Source organism: Drosophila innubila (genome assembly GCF_004354385.1).
Source record: "Drosophila innubila isolate TH190305 chromosome 3R unlocalized genomic scaffold, UK_Dinn_1.0 2_E_3R, whole genome shotgun sequence".
NCBI classification, from domain to species: domain Eukaryota; kingdom Metazoa; phylum Arthropoda; class Insecta; order Diptera; family Drosophilidae; genus Drosophila; species Drosophila innubila.
The window spans coordinates 17496279-17522792 of NW_022995380.1; the positions used below are offsets into that span (position 1 = coordinate 17496279).

General features: G+C 34.7%; 7 protein-coding genes across 10 annotated transcripts; 3 read left to right on the top strand and 4 right to left on the bottom strand.

Annotated features, from left to right (window-relative positions):
- The first annotated feature begins 3369 nt into the window (after window positions 1-3369).
- Window positions 3370-5237, top strand: LOC117792717 (putative odorant receptor 85d). The gene is made up of 3 exons (XM_034632951.1): window positions 3370-4419; window positions 4968-5123; window positions 5181-5237. Exons 1-3 carry the CDS (start codon window positions 3370-3372, stop codon window positions 5235-5237), a joined length of 1263 nt encoding a protein of 420 aa, XP_034488842.1.
- A 5507-nt stretch (window positions 5238-10744) lies between these two features.
- On the bottom strand, window positions 10745-12329 carry LOC117790322 (pachytene checkpoint protein 2 homolog). The gene is made up of 3 exons (XM_034629739.1): window positions 12206-12329; window positions 11789-12152; window positions 10745-11726 (listed from the first exon to the last, which is right to left on the bottom strand). The coding sequence occupies exons 1-3, from the start codon at window positions 12265-12267 to the stop codon at window positions 10884-10886; spliced, it is 1269 nt and encodes a 422-aa protein (XP_034485630.1). The 5' UTR covers window positions 12268-12329; the 3' UTR covers window positions 10745-10883.
- Window positions 12330-12689: 360 nt separating this feature from the next.
- Window positions 12690-13360, bottom strand: LOC117791612 (39S ribosomal protein S18a, mitochondrial). The gene is made up of 2 exons (XM_034631413.1): window positions 13200-13360; window positions 12690-13136 (listed from the first exon to the last, which is right to left on the bottom strand). The coding sequence occupies exons 1-2, from the start codon at window positions 13294-13296 to the stop codon at window positions 12766-12768; spliced, it is 468 nt and encodes a 155-aa protein (XP_034487304.1). The 5' UTR covers window positions 13297-13360; the 3' UTR covers window positions 12690-12765.
- A 62-nt stretch (window positions 13361-13422) lies between these two features.
- Window positions 13423-14370, top strand: LOC117791613 (protein KRTCAP2 homolog). 2 transcript variants are annotated; one of them, XR_004618079.1, is made up of 4 exons: window positions 13423-13506; window positions 13561-13861; window positions 13938-14113; window positions 14221-14370. XR_004618079.1 is itself a non-coding variant. In XM_034631414.1 (3 exons), the coding sequence occupies exons 1-3, from the start codon at window positions 13503-13505 to the stop codon at window positions 14053-14055; spliced, it is 423 nt and encodes a 140-aa protein (XP_034487305.1). In that variant the 5' UTR covers window positions 13423-13502; the 3' UTR covers window positions 14056-14176. The 2 variants fall into 2 exon arrangements, 1 of the variants encoding a protein (XP_034487305.1); XM_034631414.1 differs by lacking the exon at window positions 14221-14370 and having other exon boundaries at window positions 13938-14176.
- On the bottom strand, window positions 14053-15588 carry LOC117791611. Of its 2 annotated transcripts, XM_034631411.1 has the most exons (5): window positions 15418-15588; window positions 14733-15134; window positions 14411-14686; window positions 14221-14349; window positions 14053-14113 (listed from the first exon to the last, which is right to left on the bottom strand). In XM_034631411.1, exons 1-4 carry the CDS (start codon window positions 15550-15552, stop codon window positions 14254-14256), a joined length of 909 nt encoding a protein of 302 aa, XP_034487302.1. In that variant the 5' UTR covers window positions 15553-15588; the 3' UTR covers window positions 14053-14113; window positions 14221-14253. The 2 variants fall into 2 exon arrangements, with proteins under 2 accessions (XP_034487302.1, XP_034487303.1); XM_034631412.1 differs by lacking the exons at window positions 14053-14113; window positions 14221-14349 and having other exon boundaries at window positions 14466-14679.
- A 487-nt stretch (window positions 15589-16075) lies between these two features.
- LOC117789837 (protein krasavietz) lies at window positions 16076-21507 on the top strand. 2 transcript variants are annotated; one of them, XM_034628982.1, is made up of 8 exons: window positions 16076-16186; window positions 17927-17998; window positions 18067-18344; window positions 18807-18945; window positions 19220-19385; window positions 19692-19935; window positions 20002-20344; window positions 21306-21507. In XM_034628982.1, the coding sequence occupies exons 2-8, from the start codon at window positions 17938-17940 to the stop codon at window positions 21341-21343; spliced, it is 1269 nt and encodes a 422-aa protein (XP_034484873.1). In that variant the 5' UTR covers window positions 16076-16186; window positions 17927-17937; the 3' UTR covers window positions 21344-21507. The 2 variants fall into 2 exon arrangements, with proteins under 2 accessions (XP_034484873.1, XP_034484874.1); XM_034628983.1 differs by lacking the exon at window positions 16076-16186 and adding an exon at window positions 16851-16958.
- A 1939-nt stretch (window positions 21508-23446) lies between these two features.
- Window positions 23447-26394, bottom strand: LOC117792973 (V-type proton ATPase subunit E). Its single transcript, XM_034633329.1, has 5 exons — window positions 26320-26394; window positions 26108-26211; window positions 25160-25372; window positions 24760-25086; window positions 23447-24695 (listed from the first exon to the last, which is right to left on the bottom strand). Exons 2-5 carry the CDS (start codon window positions 26138-26140, stop codon window positions 24588-24590), a joined length of 681 nt encoding a protein of 226 aa, XP_034489220.1. The 5' UTR covers window positions 26141-26211; window positions 26320-26394; the 3' UTR covers window positions 23447-24587.
- Between the last annotated feature and the right edge of the window lie 120 nt (window positions 26395-26514).

Genomic DNA, 26514 nt, shown 5'->3' on the forward strand with positions numbered 1-26514 from the left:
AGCCTTGCTGCGCCTTCCAGCTGTATGCAAACATATTGCAAATATTAACGAAATTAGTGAAAATACCAGAAAAGTGCATTTAAAATTGGGTGCAGTTACTTTTATATCCTGTATCTGTACAAAAATTATAAAAGGTATAATCAACATGTTCATAAAGTGACGATAAAAATTTTGAACTTTTTTATATACAGACGACCAAACAAACTAATTCAACTCTATAAATATATACCGACTTATTAATATCAACAATTTCCCAAAAACATAAATCTGTATACGCAATTGGTTAAACATTATCAAATCGATTCTATATATTAAATATTCTGAAAATTTGCTATAATATCCGCCAAAGTTCTTTAAGCAATTAAATTAATTGGTTAATTTAACAACCAGAAGAAATATTGGTAAGTAACATTTTCTGAATAATATATAATTAATGAAGTTGTAAAGTTCAAAGTTTATCAAATCTTTTAGGTTTGTAAAACACGCTTGAGTAATTTATTAATGAATATACTTTTCACTTGTCGAAATTTAATTTTATTACTGAAATTAAAATAAATTAAAAATATTTGAAGTTAATCTGTAGATACAGGGTACATTTTTATAGAATACTCTCAACTAGAATACTCAACTTGTTCTTCCGTAAACCACGTAAAATGCCAATAAACTGCGAATGTGAAACTTTCGGCTTGTGCTCTTTTTGCGCTGGCAAAAAAGTTGGGAGCGTTTGCGAAAAACTGGCAAATGGGGTTCGTGTTCGTGTTTAAATTGTTAAAACAGACTTTATGCAGGTGTTGCTGCCTCTTATGCAAAATGAATGCGGCAATTATAGAACTGTACGCAAGTGTTTGTCTGTGTGTGATATAAAAGTGACTTTTGCACGCAACGAAAGTGTGTAATCAATTGTAATTAAGCAAGAAACAAACAGAAACGAACTGAACTGAACTGTTTGACTTGTCAGTGCCGTAAAGTATGCAACAGATATTTTTTGTAGTTTATATATTTAAAGTGACTTTAGTTAATTGAGAAGGTACACATAGAGCAGCTTTAAGAGACTTTGCCAGCAACTAAAATGGCCCAATGCCAGCTTCTGGCATCAGGCAATGTTTGCTCAGATATGAAGGCACATACACATGCATGGCCGAAAATGTGGGCCAACACACACACACACACACGTAGACATAGACATATGTACATAGACAGTGCGGCGTTATCATTTCACATTTCACTGTTTGGTGTAACAATTACAGCAAAGCCAACAACAATAATAACAACAAACAACATTTGGCACACATTCAAAATTGCCAGTAGCCAAAACAAGCATATTTTCCACTCTTTTCACCCTCCCTCTGTCACTGTCATAAGTTTGTTTTTGATAATATGAAACAGCACACATACATTTCCAGCTGTGTTAGTTTGTTTTTGTGGGTTTCCGACCAACAAAAATGAGAATAAAAACAAATGAAGGTTTATAGGTAATTACTTTGTTGCCTTTTCTGTAGAGAAATCTAAAAAAAAAAATGGCAATTTGAGCCTGCTCAAGATAATTTCAAGTTGGCCAACAACTGGGAAAAGATTTTTAAGTTATCTTTTGGCAATTAAAACAAAATATATTGTATGAGTTGCTTAAATAATGTTGTCATCAGAGAAGCTTTAAAAATACAGATAACTCAAGTAATCTTAGCTAGAACTTCAATAGAATGCAATTGTTTTAAACAAATTAAACTTATTTAATATTAAAAATAAAAACGTCTTTTTTTGAATGACAAACAAAAGTACACAGATCTTTTGGTTTGAATGCACAAACTGGTTTTAAATTAAAACTTTAGAGTGACAACAGTTGCAGAGTCAACACCTAGCCAGATTGTGGGCAACAATTTGACTATTTTATACATATTCTGTATAACAAACCTGCTATGCAAAAGTGTTATGCATACATATTCATATGTCTGATGAGAAATGGAGAATTAAATTTTAAATTTAAATTGCATATGAAAATAAATCTTAAATGACAATTAGTACGTATTAAATTAATACAGAATTTCACTGCATTAACGATGTTCTAGCATATGAAAATTCATACACACAGAGACATTGAAAATAATACAATTACAGCAAATGAGTCAAGACTTTAAAATCATGTTAACTCCAGCGAATTTTGAGGTGCACTTAATGTAGTTTTTATAGATATATATAGATTTATAGATATATAATTATAGTAGTCTTTATAACACACTTTCTCTCTGTTTGATACTTAGATATTTGTTGCTCAGACAAAATGGAAATGCAAAAGGATTAACGAGGTCATAGAATGAATTAACTTTAACAAGGAGAGCCTGCTGCTTTTAATATAAAATGCTTTCTATCTACTCGTATGCTAGTGATAGAAATATGGTGTGATTTTTCTCTTCATATAATGTCGAATAAGCTTGATGTGTTTGCTTTTTAAAAGATTTGTATTTTTAATTGCATAATTAATAAATGAAAATATTGTATTTAAATTAATCTATCTGTGCTTTAATTTTCTACGATAAATAATTAAACGGTAAATTGACATTTGTCATGACATGCTCCAGATTCACAAACTCTAAAATTGAATTTTTCAACTCATTTTCGTTCATCTGAAAAAAACTTAGGGCAAATGTGCAAAAAATTGACAGGGATCGATAAAAAAATTTAATATTCCAATTTTGATAAAAATAATGTTTTAACCCAAATAGTAATAAAGTTGACATTTCGCAAGGAAATATAATAAGATTTGACAAATTTATGACAGTTTGAAATTTATGAAGAAGAGTCAAAGGGAAAGAAATTACAAAACAAATGGACAGTGAAGGAAAAAATTAAATTTTGCAAATTTAAAATAGTTGAAAGTGTCTTATGCCAAAATAGAGTTGTCAATTATGCGAATTATATGAATTTTTAAATCACTGCATTAAGCAATAAAAAATCAAGAGTTTGCAGCTTCATCTGATGAGAAAGAACCGATTTAGAAAGCTACAAATTTGTTAACTAGAATGTGATGGCAATGTGAGATATTAACAAGAAGCTAGTCTCTAGTTGAATGGCCGAATGCGAGTACATTTAGTCGATTAATCGCTGTGCACTTAACTAATTGAGGATGTCATCGATTTGCTAGTGGCTAATTTATTTCGACTTAGACGCAATTAGACACGCCCACAAGGCTAAATAGCCAACTGTTACTGTTCACAGGACCAATGCTAATTGAGAGATTCTTGGGCGAGTCTAATCAAATGGGCGTGACTGTGCTCTATAACTGTCAATTATCAAATCGTCGTCGTAGCTATAAAAGCTTCTCAAGTCGCACAATACAATGACAATACAATACAAGCGGCAGAGGACAATTCGAAAATGGTCTGGAAATTCGGGAAACACTCGAGCTCAATTGTGACAAGTGGCAAGAACATAACATTGGATAGGTTCTTTCGTTATGTGAACGTCTTTTACTTTTCCATTGGCATGGTAGCCTACAATAGTGAGGAAACTAAGAACAATTGGTCTCCAAAAGCGCGTAAATGGACTCGAATCCTGTTGAACTGTTACTTCTTCTGTCAAGTACTCAATCTGAATTTTGTGCTCTTGTCGGAGCTGATCTATGTGGTCCTGGCTTTTGCCAGCGCTAACAACTTTCTGGAAGCCACCATGAACCTGTGCTTCATAGGATACGTTGTGATTGGCGTTATTAAGATTCGACACATCTGGTATCAGAGATCACAAATAACACAAGTGGTCGCCCATCTACAACAACTTCATCCGACAAGCGAACGACAGCAGGCGGAGTACATGATGGCTAAGTATCTACGTCGTTATAGATACGTTAGTATCTTTTATTTCTCCATGCATCTGGTGCTTATTTGGACCTATAATTTGTACTGGGCTGTTTACTATCTGATCTATGATTTTTGGCTGGGAATAAGAACATTTAAGCGCATGCTACCCTACTATTGTTGGACACCCTGGGATTGGGCGAGCAATTGGACCTACTATTTAATGTACATCTCGCAGAATTTGGCTGGACAGAGCTGCGTTTCCGGCCAACTGGCGGCCGATATGTTTTTGTGTGCTCTGGTCACACTACTGGTCATGCACTTTAAACGCCTGGGCACACAGATCGAACAGCATGTGGCAGGCCAACTGACGCCTGAGCAGGATATCGAGTTCCTGCAGAAATGCATCATATACCATCAGCGTCTGCTTTTACTCTGCGAGGACATTAATCAGATCTTTGGCATTCCCCTACTCTGCAACTTTAGCAGCTCCTCGTTTATCATTTGCTTCATGATCTTTCAAATAACTATTGGTGGCAGCATTGATAATTTGGCCATGCTAGCTTTATTTCTCTTTTGCTCCATGGTGCAGATATTCATGATTGGTTCCTACGCGCAGCGTCTGATAAATGCGGTGAGTAATCCCTCAAAGCTGAGCTGGGAATACTGATTAAAATCTGTTTTTTTTTTTTGATTAGACTGGTAAAGTTTTATTGCGTTTCATTCTTCAATAACTTAAAAACACATTTAAGAACCTAAAAACATGACAGTGATTACTAGAAAAAAAATACTGTATTGCATAAATTAATTACTTTAGTTTAATCTTCCAGCAAAAAAAAATCTATTTGTTGTAGAAAGCTCAGTATTTTTGCAGTCCCTAAAAAATATAAAAAAATCACAAATAAAATTTTTTTCAAGTACTTTCAGTTGCTAGAACAAAAAAATCATTTAACAAAATCTTACTTTTTCTTAGCATTTAAAAAGTAGTTGAGATAAATTTTAAACAAATATTAATTAGTTACCATAAGTGTTTGATGCTATAATTAACTAAATGTATCAAATTGACAGAAAATAATTATTTTTTAGTTAAGAGGTGCTGATTTAAAAGTTTTATCAGTGTTACCAGCTCTGCCCCCAAGTTATATTCAAAATGGTGTGTTCAACTAATATTCTTTAATGTAGAGCGAACAAATCGGTCAAGCAGTTTACAATCACGATTGGTTTGGGGGCGAACTGCGCTATCGCAAGATGCTTTTGTTGATCATCAGGCGCGCCCAAAAGCCCAGTTATGTGAAGGCTACAATGTTTCTAAATGTATCGCTAATAACCGTCACGGATGTAAGTTGTATCTGATCTTATGCTGCACATACTCTGATCAATATCTTTCCCTTACAGTTGCTGCAACTTTCCTACAAGTTCTTTGCTCTGCTGCGCACCATGTACGTAAAGTAAGTTGAATCCTAATCGGCAGACTAAAGCTATCAGGAGTGTTCCAAAAATGGGGTTTTGTTTGGTTATCGGATGGTTTGTATCTCTGAAGCATCCCTGTAAACATGTATTTGCATAGCTGTAGCTGTTTGATAACTGTTTGTTATAACTGATAGCTTTTTGTCGACCTTCGCAGATAAATATGTTTTCTTTATATATGTGTAAAATAAGTAGTGTAGCAAGCAGCAAGTGCAACTGAAAATGACAAAATGGCTACGGAATAATTACGGAATTGGCCAAATCATGCCACAGCAATCATTTACGCCAAATCCACAAATGTAGCGGCTTCTAATTAAATTATACAACCAACTGGCGTTGCTTGTGGTACAACACAAAGAATAACGCTTAAAAAAATGCAAGTGTAATAACTGTTATAATGAATAAGACGACAATTGAATGCGCTATACTTTCCCACTTCAAAAGCAAACTTAATTAACAAACATATGTATTTTGCTACAATATCAAGTTATAAATCAATTATTAAACCAAAACTAAATAAAGTATACAAGACTTTATTAATGTGTTAAGTATATGATTAACAATTTCTAGTTGCCCTGGTCAAGCTATAAAGGGTATATCCTGCGACCACTGGTCATAATGAGCAGAGAAATAGCGCGCTGATTTTGCTTTCGCGCAGCTTAGTTACAAGGAACCAGGAGAGAGAGAGAGAGGGGTGGGTAAATAAATGCTTGCTTCTGACATAGTTACCACAAAGGCTATGATTAATTATCGCCATTTCGCTTGCACAAAACGCACATGAAATGCAAGACAAGTCTTTGATGCTGCTCTTAAATTAGCAGAAAGCGAAATACAAGGGAAACACAAACGGGTACTGGGAGCAGTAAGCTGGGCACCTTGAAGAGCGCATCATTTGCACAGTTGTTCATTAAGTCAATGTCAGATGGCCATTTTAATTAAAGTTGTAGCAAAAGGCAATGAGAGATTGAGTGGTAAAAAGAGAATAAACGATTGGTATTTAGGCGCGGCGCCTGAGCTTATGCAACACTTAAAATTAATTGCAAAATTGGCTGGCAAATTGCATTTTTATGACTGTAAAATTGAAAAGTTGACATAACACACACACAAACACACACACGCAAGCAAGAGCAAAAGAACGTGGCTAATTACATTTCTACGTCTGTCTGACCAAAGCTGTAGACCCAACAGTTAGATAGATGGCAAAATTGAAGAATTTTTTCAATTAAAATTAGAAGAAGTGAAAAAAAGAAGCAAACAACAAAAACAACAACAACGTGGCTCACTCGCGTAACCAAATGGCAATCAGATGGACACGGACAGGTCCGACAAGTGGGCGTGTCTGGTAGGCGCTGCCCTAATCTAATTAGAAATACGCGCGTCACGAACTTGACTCCAACGAATCGCCCCCATCCGTATGGCCATTCTGTTGAATCCAGAAAATTGTTCACCATAGCGTATGGAAAAATAGTTTCGACTAATTTCATTTGCGTTTGCAGTTTTCATTTGCAAAAGTTGGAAAAAGTTCTTCCACTGTCTACTCCACCTGACCCAACCCCATCTTTACCCCATGGTCCCCGTGTCCGGGTAACTACAGGAACACTTCCATGGGATGCCAAACCGCTATTAATCAAAGTAATTGCAGGCGACAAATGACAGCGCGGGCAGCAGCAGCAGCAGTTGCAGTTGCAGTTGCAGTTGCAGTTGCAGTTGCAGTTGCAGTTGACCAGGTTGCAGCTCTGTCTTAAGCGAAAACCTATCAACAACTTGGCCCAATTATTCATTTTCGTATTAACTTTAACCTCAACCTTAACTTTTAAATATTCGCTGCACCCCCCTCGAAAGCAAGTCAGTTAGACGGTTAATTAAAAACGTTGGAGTTCATTGTTTATACTAAAATGGCCACCCAACGCCGTGCCTAGCAAAAGACTCACCCGGGACAAAGACTTAACAGGCTTGGCGCATATAATTTAATTTTTTTGAAAATAAACCGACAAAAAAGAATTAAGAAACAAAAATAACAAATTATTTAAAATAAAGTCTAAAGTCTAAATTGCTTATAAAGGAGGTCGATTAATTTCAAAAATATAATACGAAATTTATCCGAAAATTATTTTCACATTCATCAGGACATTATATAAAATTAAATATATTTTACGGTAAAGGAAACCAAACATTAATGGATACTAATAATATAATATAATACTTATGTATTCAGTGAAATTTTCAAAAGCTTTAAAAGCTTAAATAAAAGAAAGCAGATCTGCCCTCAGTTAAAAAGTGTTTATAGGTCGGAGAGGTCAGTCAGCATTAAATTTAAAGCAACACAACATTCGCATTGTGAACAATATTTATGTCTCTGGACGTATTGTGCGAATAAATTAATTTCAAAACAGAACAACAGCAACAAAAATAAATCGAAGAAAGTTTAACTATGGATTGGGAAAGTTTTTGCTTGGATAGCTGAAGCCAGTGGCAATTCAATGGTTTTCTGAAGAAGTCCTGTTGCAATTGCAGGATATATATTGACTTATAAAAATGTCAATATCCAAGGAAGCAACTCGCATTTTGTAAAAATTGCAATTGCAACCAAGTTTTTTCTCTCGTTGAGAAATTGTATTTCATTTCATCAAATGAAGAAAAATCGTACATTCTTATAAGGTCAGCGGAGTGAACGATGGCCGTGGAAAGGATGAAGGAATGGGGTGGGGAAGGGGGGTACATCCATTGTCGAGTTCTTGGCGCCGCAGTTGCTGCACGTCACTTTGTCACACTCGCATTGAATTTGACATACGACCATGTACAATAAACACACTAACACACACACACACACACACACTTACTCACAATTATATATACATACATAGGAATGTTTGTGTATGTGACGTCTAAGGGATTAGAGCGAATGCCAATTTTTGAGCATTTTTCATACGCCTTAAGTTCGGGTGACCCACTGCTAAAATTTCCGCATTCATTCCTCTAAGGAAGCAATCTTCCTGCTGTGTCGCCTTCTTCACTCTTCCCGTTTCTCGCCAGACCCCTACGGACTGCATTTGTCAATTCTCACTTACTTCATTTGAGTAAACACATTTGCTGCATTTCATATTTCCAGTCACGTTCTTAGCATAAATAACACTTACACGCACACTCTCATACATGCACACACACACACATGCATAAATGTTGTGTATATTATTTTTCGACACGATTAAATCTGTTTAAATTTTCAAGATGTCTTATGCAATTGCACAATCTTAAACTCTATTTAAATTCAAGTAGCATACTAAATAACACAGCTTTATAAGAACCGAAAGTAATAGTTATGGGACCAAACTAAATAATAAGTGGGAGTTTTGATTTGTATTAAACAATGAAAATTAGTGTTATTTAGTAAACATTGAAATTTATTTATTTGACATAGCTGTAATTTGTATCTTTAAAGTTCCCAATATACATTGAAATTTATTTATTTGACATAGCTGTAATTTGTATCTTTAAAGTTCCCAATATATCATCAAAAACCTGTCTTTAAAATAAATATGATTTAATCAAATGAAACAAAACAAATACTCAAGAAGTTGATGCCTGTTGCGTTTTAGAAACCTTAATTTATTTAAACTTATCTAACTTACTGGAGTAAGTAAAGAATCTAATTAACTACTTATTTATTTGCAAAGTTTTTTGATTAAACTTACTATTTATTATAGTTATTTTTTGTAAATGTTCACTGTTGGTTTAATTTCAGAAATATTTGCTTAAATTTATTTTAAAAAACTTCTTATAATATGGGAACACAACAATTTGAGGCCCATTTGCAAGAAATTCCATAAAATGAACAAAATTCGCTGATGCCACCGCAGGAATTCAAATTAAATGAAACTTGCGCGAGCATTGCGTGGCCTTTAAACAAAAACAAATACCACGAAGAGATCAATAACTGTTATTTTAATATGCATTTTAAAGTAACAAATAACAATTATAACCAAAGGCAGTCTGTATAGAATATGTCTATAAACATATAGCTAAAGTTTTGCAAAGTTTTTGAATAGTTTAAGCTCGCGGGCTCCAAGTTATGTTAAAGTTTTTGATTCGGTTTGTGGATCAAGACATCGCCCTGCTTTTGACACAGTCTCAGTGAGTTACTGATGAAATTTATTCGATTTATATTTAAAAAAAAAATAGAAATAAACAATTTTTATAAAATTAAGATTAGAAAAAATGAAAATAATTTTCTTTTTAACATGTTTTTTAAACTTCATAAGTTTCAGTTATTTTCTGGCTTAAGCATAAACTAAATATCGACTTTGTACATTTGATTCGACTGGTAACATTACAAATCCAAACAATAAATATCAGACAATTGCATTACTGAAACGCAAGCTGCACACACACACACACACATACTCCAAGTGCCTTGGTAGCAACAACAATTTGCAACGAGAATAAAAATGCGAATTTGCAGTTGCATATTGATGAAATGAAATCGCCTAACGCTGCTTACAATCCTCACACACACACACACACTCGTCCAGCTTACAACCACAACTTACACACACATACACAAATTTATTGAACATAAGCATCAATAGTTGTTCAATTTTCAAACCATTTTGCATCGGCCTGAGCGTTAGCATTTATTTTGCAATTTATGCAAGGGATTCGTACTAGTTCGTATATTTCCCATACGCACTGTAGTCCACTCTACTTTGAACATACACACAGCACAAGCTATAAAATATGTTACATAAATGAAATGTACATTGTTGTAAACTAACAAATAAATAATAATACTCCAGGCAACACACAATAAACAAGGCTTCAGTGAAATAAGTTGAAATCAATACAAAAAAAAGAAATTGGAATCCTTGTTTAAAAGTACAGTAACTTCACAATATTGACTGATAAATTTAAATTATTTTTATTCTGATTGTCATAATTAAATGAGCTCTAAGGATAAACCAATGAATTTTAAGTCGATGTTGAACCAAAAGATGAATACTCCAATGATTCCAGAATCGAAATACAAGTATATACATCTACCAATTAAAATAATGAAGTAAAATTTAGATGATCTTGAGGAAAACGTTTTAAAGCCTCCCTCGAAGTCCCTGATCTTACTAATACTAAAACTTGTACTAATACTTACACTAATACTTATTGATCTGATTGGGTTTTTCTGGTTTGCATGTGGGATTCTAATTTAAATAAACATCAACAAAGTGTCAACTTAGGTGTGTAATTTGATTATCCTCAGAATATATTTCTGTTACTTGGACACGAAAGTGATACAAGACACGAAAGGAAGGAAAGCGAAAACAGCAACAGCAAATACAAGATGTCCTTTAGAGAGGGATGTCCGAGTGTGTATAGTGTGTGTTTGACTGCAAGCAAATAACAAGATTTCACGCTTGTTTTCTCATCAAAAACAAGATAAATGAAAAAATCCATGCGTAGTGTGCAAAGGAAATGAAACGGCAAAAGAATTGACACTTTGATTCGTATTCAGTTTTGTTTTCTTTTTGTTTTTATATCAGCAAAATGGATGATTACAAAAATCGCTCTCTTGATGGACAAAGAAACTGAAGAGGGTGTGTTGAAGGAGTTTCTGTGTGCAGGACTGACTTAACGTTTACTCTAGGCATTTTGCAGTGTATCTTTCATCAAGTGACGCTGGTCCGTCAAGTGACGCTCCAATGCCAAAAGCATTGCGTCCAAGAAATCCGATAAGCTTATCTTTTGATTCAGCTCAAACAAGTCCCGACTCGTATGATGAGCGTGCGCCAAGAGCGGCAACTTTCGCAAGGTGCGACCACTTAAGCCAGTGCTGCGTTCCGCCAGACTAGTGAGCAGTCCTTCGGCATCCGCTTGACTGCCATCCAGGTCCTCTGGTTGTAAAATTCCCCTTACCATCAATTCTGCCAGCATCGACTTGTAAATGGATCTAATGGCTGGGACAGCTGGCAAGCCAATGAACTGACGTATATCCGCACGATCCAAGAAGGCCAAATCAATGCTATTTGCCAAATTCGATGTGGCCAATATGAGAACGTTTGGACAGGATTTAATCTCGTCCAACTGGGTTAGCATTGCATTAACCACTCTCATGGCATCACGCGGCTCATTACTACTCATTGCACTGCGTGCATATGCCAGAGATTCAACTTCATCAATAAGCACGCAAACCAGATTGTTTCTGTCGGTCACGAGCTCTCCGATTTTGCCAAATATCCGTGCTACCAGTTTGCCGCTCTCCGAGAACCATTTGGAGAATAGACTGTGGCTATTGATCTCAACAAGATGAGTGTAAGCAAAGCTGTTCTGCGTCCTTATGGCCAGCTTCTGGGCAAGTGCTTTGCACAGACTCGTTTTTCCAGTGCCGGGCGGACCATGCAACAGTAGCAGGCGGTTACAGGCAATCACATTACTATCCACATTGTGCTGCGAGAAGCTCAAAGCGGACAGCGCGAATTTGAGCAGCTGCAAAACATACAATAGATAAGACATGCATACATATGTATATAATATATCTACAAGCGTACCTTTTCCTTAAGCCCTTCCTCGTAAATTAAGTTATCCCAGAGGCCAACGAATTCGGTGGCGGGCAGCAAGACATGATTTGCATCGATGACACTATCAAGATCATCATCTCCCCCGCCATTAAAGAGTCCGGCACCTGATCGCATTTCAGGACGCTGTGTCATATAGAAATGATAGCAGAATTTATACTTATTTGCTTCTTCTTGCATGACCCCATTTTCTCCGTTGTCTTTCTCCAGCAAAACACTTTCCACTGAATCAATGTTGGAATCTGGCGCAAATGCGACATTCCAGCGTAGCGACTTTGACGATTGCAAATACGCGCTCAATTGAGGCTCAATTGCCGCTCGAAGGGTCTGAATCCGCCTATCAAAAACATATGCAGCAGACTTTATATAATTGAAATTTGTCCAACTTACTGCTCGTTGCGCTTTAAACGCACTTCAACGTGCACTGTGTTACTGCAACTTAAAAAACTCATTTCTTTCTATTTAGAAAACGCGCCGAAAATAAAAACAATTTTAAAGTATGTGAATGGTAGTGTGACCAAATTCTTAGAGTTGTGTATCACTAAATACAATCAGTCAACAGTAGGTATCGATATGTATGCTGAATAGCCGGCTCATTTAACATGATTTTGCACAGTTTGTTATCGATCACATATGTTTTCATCTTTTTGGAGTAAGCACCAGCGCTGGCAACTTTTTAGGGGGAACAATAGCTGTTTGTTAAATTTGTTATTGTGGGACTTTTGCACAGTTTTACCAAAAATCTGAATAGTGAAACAAAGCGGAAAATATACTTAAAATAGCCAGATCTCCAGCTGATAGAAATTTTGAAATTTTTCTTGCAAACAAACTTCGAAACCAGCTATAAAATAGCCAAGTTAACAACAGTGTTTACTTAAGTAAACACACACTAGCTTTTTATTTTTTTTTAACTCCTTTCTTCAACCGTACACGCAAATAGTATCATAACATTAATATTTAATCGTGGACTCCAAGAAGTACTTGTTATATTTGCGCCAGCCGGAGCGTTTCGTTGGGTCCTTTTTACTCCAGGAAGGGGCAAGATTCGGCATTAGGCCAGCCTTTTGTGCCATAGTAACTAGCGTTCCCATTTTCTTTTGCTGACGATGACACAATTTTGTGATACGTCTTGGCAACATACAACCATCAGATCGGACGTATTGGGAAAGAATGAGCACATCGGTGTGTTTAATGTCCAGCCCTAATGTGCACTCTGGACAAAAGGTGCTGTCACATGCCGATTTAAGCATTTTATCCGATCGTGGAGACACCACGTTAATTCCCTCGTAGACTCGGGCATTGTTTTCCGTTTTTTCGTGTACTTAAAACAAAACAAATGCAACCAGGTTATGAAACAACCAATAATGTTTATGTATTTACTTACTTTCTTTAATAAGTCTCGATTGAGTAGTAGTTATGCTACGAGCCTGCCTAAACGAACTTCGAAGCGTTGTGGCTGCTGCTTTTAATAACGTAGCCATGTTTTCATTAATATTTTTAATAAATAAGAGCTACTTGTGCCTTTTATAAATTCTTTCGATTATTTTATATCGATGTCTCACTATAGAGTGCGATGTATCGCACTATTTGTTGATTATATCGATATGTGCTGTGGTTTGAGTAATCAATTGCAGACACTATCGACACTTTTTATGCCGAAAAAAGCGATTAAATTTCTATCTCAAATATGTGTAAGTTATTTTCCCATAAAATAACAAATACATATTAACAATCTTATATTTTAGCGGCATCAATTACCACCAAGAGTACTCTAATCTCTTCGATTATCTCCGGCATATTGAGTTTAGTTATATTTGCAACGTTGCGTTTCTATGCCCAATGGTTCAATGACTCCCAATTAAACATTTTGTTTGGCGGCTACCTTTTCTCCTGGTTGTTTATACTAAGCCTAACCTGCCTGTCAAATGCAGAGATGCTGATTTTTGGCCCCGATTTTCAAGCCAAGCTTGTGCCGGAAATTCTTCTATGTCTTTCGCTAACAGCGGCTGCAGCAGGCGTTGTTCATCGTGTTTGTGCGACAACCAGGTAAGTCGAGGTCGGCGTCGACGACAACGCCTCCGCATTATTCCTAAACTAAACATTTTTTTTTTTCGTCGTTTAGTATTATTTTCTCCTTGGTCGGACTATATTTTCTGAATCGAATCTCATCAAAGTATTATAACAACGCAGTTATTGCTGTGGATGCTCCATTGCGAAAAAGTGGTAAAAAATACAAATAAATTTCATAATTTATATACGATTTTGTAATATGTAAAATGAGGAAATTCATTGTATAAGCTGAAATTACTGATTAATCACAATTTATTTAAAGAAAAAAATACAAATAAAGTGCAAATTTTATATCTGAATTTAAAAAATTTAAAATTGGAAATGCATTGTATACCCTAAAAACTAATGACTAATTACAATTTATTTAATCACGAAGCTGCTGCATCATTTCCAGCTTCTGATGCAACTTCATTTCCGGCTTCTGTTAGTAAGCTCAGTATATTAAAGTCAATAAATCGCACCAACTGTAGTAATGATAAAATAAATAAGCACTGAAGTTTTGTGAATTTAAATAAGATCCCATACCATCGATTTAGACTTGGATTTGTCTATGGTGTGCTTCTCGTTCAGTTGGTTTTTGAGCATTCCGAACCATTCTGATATTTCAATTTGAATCTCCGTTTGAGGCAATTCAAAGCCCCGGTAACCGGCTTGCTTTAAAGCCGTATTATTTGTGTTAAGTGCAGCTGTTGCCAAAATTAAGCCAAAAGTCTTGATAAAGGCGTAAATTTTGTGCAATGACCACTCCTCCAATATCGTCTCAACCTTGACTGACTTTATCATTTGCCATACTTCTGAAATCTTTCATATAAAAATATAGAAAACTATTCGAATTAATTCGACTCACATTTCGATATATATGCATGATGATTGGTGATTCTAAGCCCGGACTTGTCAACTCAGATATAAACGCCCGCAGCAGTCCAAGTGATATCATCTTTCCAGTTTCGCTCGCAGTAATAATATGTGGTATAGCCGTTAGTAAATAAAGCATATAATCATAGTCTTCATGGTTCTCGTCCAGACTGGCAGCGTACTTAAAATTGTCGAGTAATTCCCTCGTGGCATAGTCAACCATTGTTGGCTTTAACATATCTGAATAATTGAAACATTCATTCAAGAGGTCCAGACGCTCGCTTAGTATTTCAGGATCGCCCAATAGTAGCAACATTATTGCAGCACAATATAACGAGGAAATTTCTTCCAGGCTCAAGTCCCTTTTAAGAGCGTTTGCCAATTTGTCACAGAGCTGAAATTAAATTAAAATAAGTACAGATTTGATCCTAGGAAACCTATTCTGATTTTAAGATAAGTTAGTCAGGATATATAAAATACAATCTCATAAATTTTTTGAGATATATCAAGATATCTAAAGGACGATTTTCGTTGGTAGTTCCAATTGGTTTCGACATAGTATTTTTGTACTACTTAAAGAGGATCCTATACCAAGCCTTATCCAGATTGTTGCAAAAGAGTTTATTATAGAAACAGGACTTTCAAAACAAACTTTAACAAAAAATATGTCTAAGTACCTTTTGCGATTCTTCCAGTGTCTCCAACTCATCGTGCAACTCATCACAGTTATAGCAGCCGTCGATGGAACTTAACCTTGAAAGTACTTTACGCAGTTGTAAATATTTAAAATTCTTAACATTTGAATCCATCATAAGAATATTTTTTGTATAAATGCAGCATATCAGCTGTTGGCTAGAGTTGTTCATCGTAGCTCAATTTTTGATGAACGAACTAATCTTTGTTATCGATGGTCAACTTATTTTGTCGATATTGTTTTTAAATTTGAAATTAGACAAAACTAAGGTAAACATTTTAATAAAGGTTTGAATTTCGTCAGCCCTCGTAAAGAGAAGTTAGAAAATTTAATTCTAAGCAAAAATATAAAAAAAAATCGAGAAAATTCTAACAAAAATTCTGCAATAATTAAACAAATTCTAGCTAAATAATTTTTGAAAAAATGCACAAATATTCAGAATATCTTTTTCGAAAATGGTAAAATCAAACAAGATCGGACTTTTACTGGATAGGCAACTCTCGGTTTAAGGACGCCGAACCGAAAAACAACGTCACTATTCGCTCACTGAACGAACTATATTACCATTCTAGTCACTGAACTAAATGACCTACAATCAGGGATTTTGTTCGCTCATTCACTTTAGAGACTAGTTCAATAGAACTTAGTCCGAACAATTCGATGCAACTCTACTCTGCATTAGTGATTTTCGCACGCTCAAGCACGGACGAACAGCTAAATTTTTCAGCAAAACAGCTTTTTTTGTTTTAACCGTAAGTACATAAAAAAATTGATAAAAATAAGTTAATTATGCATTTAAATGTATTCATAAGGTGTATGTGTTTGCTTTGATTAAATAAGTATTTTTATGGAACTCTGAACACAAGCCTTTCTCCTTTTTTTATGTGTATGTGAATGTACACATGTGTGCGTGCACGTCTGTACACATATTTTAAAAGAAAGGTTATAAATACATACATATATATTTGTATGTATGTACATATTGTCTCAATTTCGTATATACACGTATTTTTTGTTATAGTGATTCATAATCAATAGAAAATAATCAATTGTTGTTTATCACGGGCAACACAGACTTGTATGACTGTACCTAAATAACTAAATAAAATCCACGAAAGCTAAAGCAAAGTTCGTAACAATTTTTATGGCGCATAATTAATCGTAGTCTATGAGTAGAAGCTTGTAATCTGTGTATTATTAACAACTGTATGTTTAACAGTGTTAAAAAAAGCTGCTTCATTGGATTTGCAAAAAGCTAAGAAATAGAACCTCGAAATTTATGTGCACACACACAGAGAGACTGACGAAACACATGGACGGACGTGTGTGTGTGCCGTTTGAATGGCATTGGTATTGCTTCAAAATGGCGCCGACCACATGTCGTCGTCGTGTCGTTATCGTCGTCGGCACTCAACGAATTCGTGTGTCATTTGCTTTCTGAATTTCGTTAAACAAAGTGGTGTGCGCAGAACAAGCAAGAGGCGCTCAGACGTCAAATCACTTTTATTCGAAAAAAATACATATGTATGTAAAATACATAGTAACCAATTGTGATATTTATTAAAAATAGAATTCTTGACAAACACTGAACTCAGAATCTACAAAATTGTTAAAGTTAATATATTGAAACCGGACAAAAACATTCAGTTGAAAAATTCTGCGGTCTCTTTTGCTCTCTCTTTCTCTCCATTCGTATTTCAACTGTTGCTTGTCTGTGTGTGTGCGTGCGTGTCAATTTAACAGTAAATCTTTAAGAAAGTTGACATATTTAGAGAAAGAAGAAAACTATAAAATTATAAATACTAAGTAATTACTTTTGACCTCAGTGCGAGGTTAAGATTTCAAGTTTCTTTGAGAGTTGTTAAAACTAACGGCTACTCATACTAACCTCCAAAAAAAACGCGCGCTTATATTCGAATTCCTTTAAGTGAAAGTGTAAGTTCAAGTAATTGCAATTCAAATCGCAGTTATTTCAAGCGGACAATGCTTTTGTGTTAATATTGTACATCATATACATATATATTTATGTACATTGACCTCGTTTCCCAGCGCTGCGCTGTCAGAGTCAGTAAGCAAAGTCAAAGCGCTTATGTGCATACATGTATATTACATACATAAAAAAAATTTCACTTTGTTCTGATGTTTCTTTGCCCGTTTCTTCTATAGTCGTATTCTCTCCCTCTCACTCAATTTGCCTTTCATTCGCTCTTTCTGCATTATCAAACTGTAAAGATTATGCGCATGTGTGTGTGTATGTGTGAGGCACACTCGTTCATTTGTGTGCCGATCGAGCAAGCAAGCAATATTTTTTAGGTTAGATAGCATTGGCACTTGATTTGATTCAACGTGTAAACGCGTTCCGTTTCCCACATTTAACTCAGTAGCCTTGTGTATAACTTCATAGATCTTAAATATAGTACGTGTGTGTTAAAAAATAAAGAAGACATCATTTTATTGAAAACTGTTTCTCCTTTACTCCATATCTTTTGTAGCAATTTATTGTATGAGTCAAAAAACTGAACGACCAGTGCTATCGGGTCAACGCATCAAGACCAGAAAAAGAGGTAAGTTGCAAAGAAAATAAAGCATTAGGTATTTAAGTAGAAATAACATCATTTAATTTATCAATTAGATGAAAGAGAAAAATATGACCCAACGGGCTTCCGTGATGCGGTCATTGCTGGTCTCGAAAAAACTGAAGGCGACCTGGATCAAATCTCTAAATATTTAGACAGCGCGGGCAACAAGCTCGATTATCGTCGTTACGGTGAAGTGCTTTTTGATATATTGATTGCGGGTGGTTTATTAGTGCCTGGCGGTTCTATATCTCAGGATGGCGAAAAGCCCCGCACAAATTATTGCATCTTCGATGCACCCGAGGACATGGAATCAATGCGCAACCATGAGCAGGTTTGTAAATCTATATATTTATCTATTAACAATCAATGATCTACGACCATAGGTGCATATAATTAGAACCGGTTATTGGCCAATGCAGATAATCGGTGTCAATATATGCCAAATGAATCGCCACATTTTACTTGTCTTTATTTTGCTCAACAAAAACAAATGCATGCAATCTAAAGATTTCTAATGTCGCGACAAAACCAGTCACATATAGTTAATATACCTATATTGTTGTAACCTCTCTCGGTCGATATGCGTATTATTAGAACCGGTTAACGATATACTTTGTAATCTAACCGGTGTCAAAATATGCAAAATTAAACGCCACATTTTACTTGTCTTTAATTTTCGCTAAAACTCGATTCTTAAAGATTTCTAATGTTGCGACAACTAATCTTATATCTTAACTGTATACCTGATGTTAACTGTATAATATAATTAATGCAAACAAATTGCAAATTGCAGGTGTTTGTTAAACTCATTAGACGGTACAAGTACCTTGAGAAAATGTTCGAGGAGGAGATGGGTAAAGTGTTGTTATTCGTAAAGGGCTTTACGCCAAGTGAACGCATTAAACTTGCGCGCATGACTGCGCTCTGGTTAGGTAAGCATCTCATTTATTTATAATATTTAAACTATATTCATTTATATACATATATATATATTTCATTCCCAAAGTCAACTGCTTTTGTTGAGTTTTGTAATCCAATGATAAACTCGTTCGTAAAGTTGGCTTAGATTGAATTTACTCTTGGTATACTGACTATTGCATGTAAAACTATATCCCAAATGCAAAAGCCACGAGTCCAAGGACAAATATATCCTTAAAACCACATATAGATATAAAAGCTAATAGATACATATTATTTAATTTATAGTTAATGGCTCTGTACCGCCCAATGTATTGTTGGTACTAAACAACGAGCATCTGATTAAGGATGGCATTGCACTCGAGTTTTTATTGGAGCTGTTTTTGACATTCAAGCAAGAGAAAGGCATTGCATATCTAATTCAGGCTCTTAAGAAGGGTGGACTGGAAAGCAAGTAAGTGCCACTTTAATATATATGCATATCTGTTAAAGTTGTATAGTTTACTTAGGTAATTCGATTAAAGTTCAATTAAAAAATATATACAACTTTAGCATCTGGAATGTTCTCAGGAAGATGCTATAATTATTGTGTTTTGCATCTTTAATTGACATTCCTAGAGCAAACGGAATTTAATGCAACTCGCAAATGAACATTTGCTTCATTTGGGTGCACATTTTATTTCGTACAACAATAATACACAAACAATACGTCTGGTTGATATTGAAAACTAACCCGTTTATTAAATTCCTTTTCAAACAGACTTATGGACTTTTTCCCACCAAACAAACGTACTGAAGAATATTTTAAACAAGTTTTTCTTGACAAAGAACTCAATGAGATAATTAAATTGCATAAGGCACAGGCCAGCCAAGAGGCCAAACGTGAGCTCCAGCAGACCCTCATCGATGATATTAACGACGAGAAGGCTCACAGTGAAATAACTGCAGATATCAAAGAGTTTGCACTACGCACCAACATTCCTGATCATGAGATAATTTCGATTGTACGTCAGAATAACTTTGTTATACTATATTTGTATTGTTGTATTGATTTTCCTTTTAATTTATAGATTTGGTCCACAATCATGTCGTTGGGAGAATGGAATAAAAAAGAGGAGCTTGTCACTGATCAAGCTGTTCGTCATCTAAAGGGATACTGCACATTATTGCAGGCCTTTGCCTCAACGGACCGTTCGGAATTGGCATTGATATTGAAAGTGCAAGAGTTCTGCTATGAGAACATGAATTTCATGAAAGCGTTCCAAAAGATCATCTTGCTATTCTATAAAACCGAAGTATTGTCTGAGGAAATAATCTTGCGCTGGTACAAGGATGGACACTCCAATAAGGGCAAGATGCATTTCCTTGAGCAAATGCGAAAATTCGTCGAATGGCTACAGTCCGCTGAAGAGGGTTAGTATTCTTTATGTCACTCTCCAACTTGCAACAAGTTTGGCAATTTTTGAGAAGAGTCTTGTCCTGTATTATGGCAAAAACTTTGTACAAAATTGCAAAAGCAATTTGGTTTTTTGCTTGCCTCGTTGCCTTCTTTTCCATGAACTTCGCAGGCCAATGAAAACCTGGACAATTATTTTAATTAGTTATAAAGATGCAATTTCTCTTTTTCAAGTTCTTAAGATTAAATAAAATCTTAAAAAACTCTGATGAATTTGCTAGAGCAAAAGAACGATTGGGTGTCCAAATAACTTAAAATTCATAGTTACATTTGGCCAATAATTGTTCGGACAAGTCGACTACTTGAAAAGTATAAAATTCTTGTGCATACTTCAAAATTATTTTAAAATGTATACTCTTAAGTCTGCAACAAGCTAGGCAATTTTTGAGAAGAGTCTTGTCCTGTATTATGGCATACACTTTGTACAAAATTGCAAAAGCAATTTGGTTTTTTGCTTGCCTCGTTGTCTTCTTTTCCATGAACTCCGCAGGCCAATGAAAACCTGGACAATTATTTACAATAATTATCACTATGCAATTTCTCTTTTTTAAGTTTAAATAAGTATTATTTAATACTTTACGATGAATTTGCTAGAGCAAAAGAACGATTGGGTGTCCATATAACTTAAAATTCATAGTTACATTTGGCCAATAATTGTTCGGACAAGCCAACTATTTGAAAAATACATGATCCCGAGCACACTCTTAAATTAATTTCAAATGTACATTCTCACAATGGGGGCACACCAACTTTAAAATATAGTATGCTGGAAGAAATGTATGTTTGGGTGTCCACATAACTGATAAACTCACAGTTTCATTTGGCCAAGAATCGTTGGGACAAACGAATTGTCTCTTAACTTTTGTAATGTGTAATTGAGCTAATATATTTTGTATTTTTTTTCTTTTAAATTTGCAGAATCTGAATCGGAGGATGAAGCCAAGTTAGGCGAATAATGGTCCAATATCGCCATCGCAACCAAACATCATATTTCGCATTAACCGACAGCCAACCGAACTACACTCCCGTTTGGAAAACTTTTCCTAGATGTTAACCAGACCCATGCACTCTGAAACGTTGAAATAGAGAGAGGAGAGTGAAAGAGAGCCAATCCGCAAAATTCGAAATTTAATGTACACAGTTTAAATTAATTTTCCATAAAGCTGATTTCTTCATTTTAAAATGTGCACTTAAAATTGTTAAATTAATTTATTTTTGATCAATATTAAGTGAATTCCATAAAAAACAAAACTCAAAATGAAAGTGTATAAATTGCTTATAATCTAATTACGTTGTTATATGTGTGAGTGCCAGGGTTTCCCTCTTTACATGCATATATTCTGTTACTTAAGTGGCATCCATACAACAAATCACATTTAATGTAATTTCTTAATTTAAAATCAATAGGGAATTATTTTAACTAAAAAAAACTGGTCAGGAAATAGAAAATGCATCGAGAAACAATTTATATATGTTCTTGACTTGAACAAAATCAACAAATTGGCGGAACATCTTTGAAGAGATGAAAAACATAACACACATGTCTTGGGAAACCAAACATCTCAACTGAAATGAGGGGTAATATTATATAAAAAGTGGCAAGTTGCATGGAAAACAAAATATACATACATTAATATATACAATTAAAATAAACAAAACTAAAACTAGAACCAAGTTGTTTCAATTCTTATGTTATTTACAGGGAATAACACCGGAACCCTTAACCGAAACTAACCGTTTCATTTTTAGTACCGGAACCGAATGAAAATTCTCTGTCAAGAACTTTGTACCGGTACGGTTGTAAAACTTTCAACTGTCATAAGTTGATCAAAACTGAATAGATTTTCAAACGGAATGTCATTTTGATCATGATTTGGCCTCTAAATTCATTTTGTATTCATTCTTGTTCACTTCGAAAATTTAATTATTTTCGACCAAGATTCGATTTCGATGGTAAGGGTCCCCCCTTTGAAATTTTAAAAATTCAAAATTTTAAATCTCAAGTTTTTGATTTTAATCAACTCCTTATATCGTAATTAGTATAAAACAACAATTTAAACTTGATTCTTAGACCTTTCATTTTTTTGTAAAAAATCATGTGAAATTGAACAAAAATTTTGACTTGTAGAGTGGTTAAACCCGCAGTCTGGCCAACTTCAAGCTGTCATAACTTGATCAAAACTAAATCGATTTTTAAGCGGAATGTCATTTTAATCATTATTTGGCATTTTAATGCATTCTGCATTTGAATTTTATTAAATTCTTAAAAAAAAATATTTTCCTCTAGATTCTTTCGATAAAATCGATGCACCCTAATGTATATACATACTTTGTAATGAGGTTCCCACTTCTGTTTTTCGAAAATTGAAAATTTTGTATCTCCAGCTGCAACTTTTTTTAAACATTTAATGTCCAATTAGTATAAAAAATACTGTATAATTTTACAATTTTTTAAAATTGATTTGTTGTACCGTTACATACTGGTATGGATAGCGAAGCCGAATGGACAACCCTGAAATAGAACCTCTTACCGAAACAGTTGCTTGGAAACGTACACAACACGATATTTGTTTCGGTTTAATTATTTGATTTTTTAATCCTTTACTCATGTATACGCTGCTCTTTATCTTTTGTTACATTGCATAAGATAAGGTTAAAATATCTTATAAAACGTGTAATCAGACTTCAGCTACCCAACAACATTTTCATTCAGTTTATTAACCCAAAAGCTAGCCGATCTGAAATTACAATCCTATTTTCTTATAAAAATTCATTGGCATCCATAACTGGGCATTTTATTATTTCCAATTTGCTTTTCAGCAAGGTTTATAAAAATCATCGTCAGCTGTGTTAAAATTTAAAATCGAATTAAGTAGAATCTTTTTTGTTTTTGGAAATACTGTTTTTATTCAACATAAATTTTGTTTAAGTTTAAAAGTAATTTTGTTGCATTTATAATTCATTTTACTCGATGTTATATAAATATGTATGTAATAATGCATATGCTATTGAATTTTATTGTATTTTTTTTTGTTATGCTAAATTTGTAGTTACTTTTATCATGAACACGCAAACATTTAAATACAATGTGTTTGTTTTTAAGAGCCATTTATGAACGTGCGTTTAATCCTGCGAATGTGCGGCGTCAGCAGCAGCTACATAAATTGTTACTACTAATTTCCTTTTTCATACATTTTTTTTTTAATTATATGTATATATATTTATATATGTTTTATATGATTTGGAATTGGAAGCAGGTAAAACATTAGGGCTTTATATATATATATATGTACTTGAACAAATTTAGCTACTTGGCCACTTGGCAATACTTCATTAACTGTTATCGCGTGCATTTGGTAGCTGTGTTATCTTATATTTTTTTTTTTACCAACAACAGACATTATATGTTTCGTTTGGTATCTAGAAAATGTGCCAGTTGCAAGTGCACAGACGCATATTACCGACGACCCAGCGAAATTCTTGCTATCAAATTTCGGTGGGACGGGGATAATAATGCTGATTATGCGTCCGTACAGCTTGCAAGTGGCACTTGCCTCACCGCTGCACCGCGCATTGCATTTTCATTTAATTTGATTTTTAAATATATTTCAATAACATTTCTTAAGTGAAGGATAACAAAAATTAAACATTAATCGAATGAAAATAAAACAAAAATATACAACAAAAGTTACAGAGAATTGGGTATAAACAAAAGATAAGATTACAAAGATGCATTCGCATCGACATAACTAAAAACGGATCGCAAAAATGTTTTGAGGAATGTTATTATGATTAGCTTAATATTGTTAACGCCGGTTAGTTCATAAAAACAAACTTTAACAAACTCTTGACGGATTTGAATGCACTTCGAACTTGTTTTATCTGTTGAAATATTCTCTAAAATATATTGTAAGTATTTGTTGGCAAATATGTAAGTACAGGTATTATTAACTCATATGCGTATACTACATATTTGACCAAGGGTTCTTTCTTCTTCCTCTCAGTTTCACTATAAAAAGACAACGGCAATAATAATTATAATTAATAGACACAATTTTGTTAAACTAGTTCAAGAAAATGGGGCTTTTTTTCATCCATTTAGTGGTTTTCCTATTGTTGTTATAAGCTTGAACTTTCTTGTTGGTTTTTATATTTGTTGTATTTGTGTTATTGTTGTTGATTTTGCACTTAAAGACAAATTTAATCGGTAAATTTGCGATTGACGTTGCGACCGAACAGGGCGTTACGTATTTCTGGCACAAGTTGCTGTGAAATCAATTCTAATCTGGACTCCAGAGTATTGGGAACCTATTAAAGTAATAATTGAATTAGCGACATTTTGTTATATAGGATAGCACAGACAAGTACGAACCTTAATACGTCCGTTCAAAGCCAACAACTCGACGCCTCCACAGGTGTTCGGTCCAAGGAATTCTCTCTCGTCAACGAAGAGTTCAACATCCTGCTTCATTTGGGACTTGTACTGCTCAATGGATGTCTGGAGGACTTCCCGAACCAGAGGTACATCGACTTGACGGCAGCGTAGGTTCACTTTAGGTTCCATCACCTGATACAGGCCTTGGACAATAAGTTTGCTTAAAATCTCCTTGTATTCGGCCTCATTCTTGGTGACTTCTCCCAGACGTTTGCGTGCATCATCGAGCACACTGCCCACATGATCCTCACGCACTTTGAGCACCTGTTGAGCAGAGGGTAAACTCAAGTTAGGATATGCATATGGGAAATGTTACTGGGAATGATTGGCGACAAACCTTCAAGCGAGCCTGATTGAGCATATTTGAGGATTGGATTTTCTTCTGCAGCTCAACCTGTTTCTCCTTCTTTTCGTAGTATTCCATAATCTTGAGACGCTGCTGTTGGACGAGACGTCCCTTCTCAATATTGAATTCCTCCTCGGCTTTGGCATCGATCTCCTCGGCTTTTTCATTGGCCTCCTGCTCAATGAATGCCATCATATGTTTGATCTGCAAATGGGATAATCCAAATTATAATCAATCATTAAGTTAATATATATTAATTTAGGTACACAAGCCTAACAAATATCTTGGAACATGTTTATTTGCACACCTACTTTAATCACATGATTAGACAATTGTACAATAAACCATATTGACCGCAGTAGTTTAGTCTCACATCAGCAGCTCGTTTCCGACACACAGTTACGTTGTCAAAATCTAATATGCATTTATTATGTGTTTTAACTTTTATTTAAAAATTATTCAGTGTCATTGATAAGGCAAAGCAAGCGCATTAAAAACCCAGTCGTGTGACAGTGTCGGCAATAGGGCTTTTGCCGTGATAGCCATCTCGCTTCAACACATTGTCACAAGTGTAGTGCGTGTCACATGACCAATAAGCATTTTAACTTTTTCTGTACAATTTCAACAATATTTTTTTTTCAACCCACAATAGCAAACACTAGCAATTTAACTTGGAAATTGAGTAAACTCTAAGCACTTTAAGCACATGCATTTCCTTTAACTTCAATGGAGATTAGATATATTCATATATAGCCACAAAAAAAGTTGCCTGTAAAATTCACATGACTACGCGAGAATCCCATGACTTTGCCATCATCTTGCTACCGAATCTGTGGCATTGAAATTATGTTTTCTTAAGAAAACATTTGGGAATCGTATTGCTAAAGTCCTCAAATCTGTCCTGCAATAATTATGTTAAGCTTTACACCTGTTATTTACCTGTTTTTGTACATCAGCATCGCTCAGAGCCATCTTGACTGATTTTTTTCACTTGCACAAAATCGAAAGGAAAATTCAATTGTTTCGAAGGAATTCTACCGTGCCTGAAATGGTTTTAATATAATAATGAATTTATTTATTATACAACTAGAAAGGAGAAGTACAAAGAATTTCAATTCAGCACGAGAAAAAATGGAACGAAAATAAATTACTTGCAGTATGAGTGCCTTCTGCCCGACGTCTGAAATTTTCACTCACTAATCGATCATATGATTTTTACTTTGTGATGTGCTCGTGAGTCAGGGTGGAATTTAAGAAGTATCGATACACAATCGACTGCGACTTTCATAAATACAAAACCATTATAGGTGACCACTGGCCCAAACCATCTATTTTTGTTCCTCTAA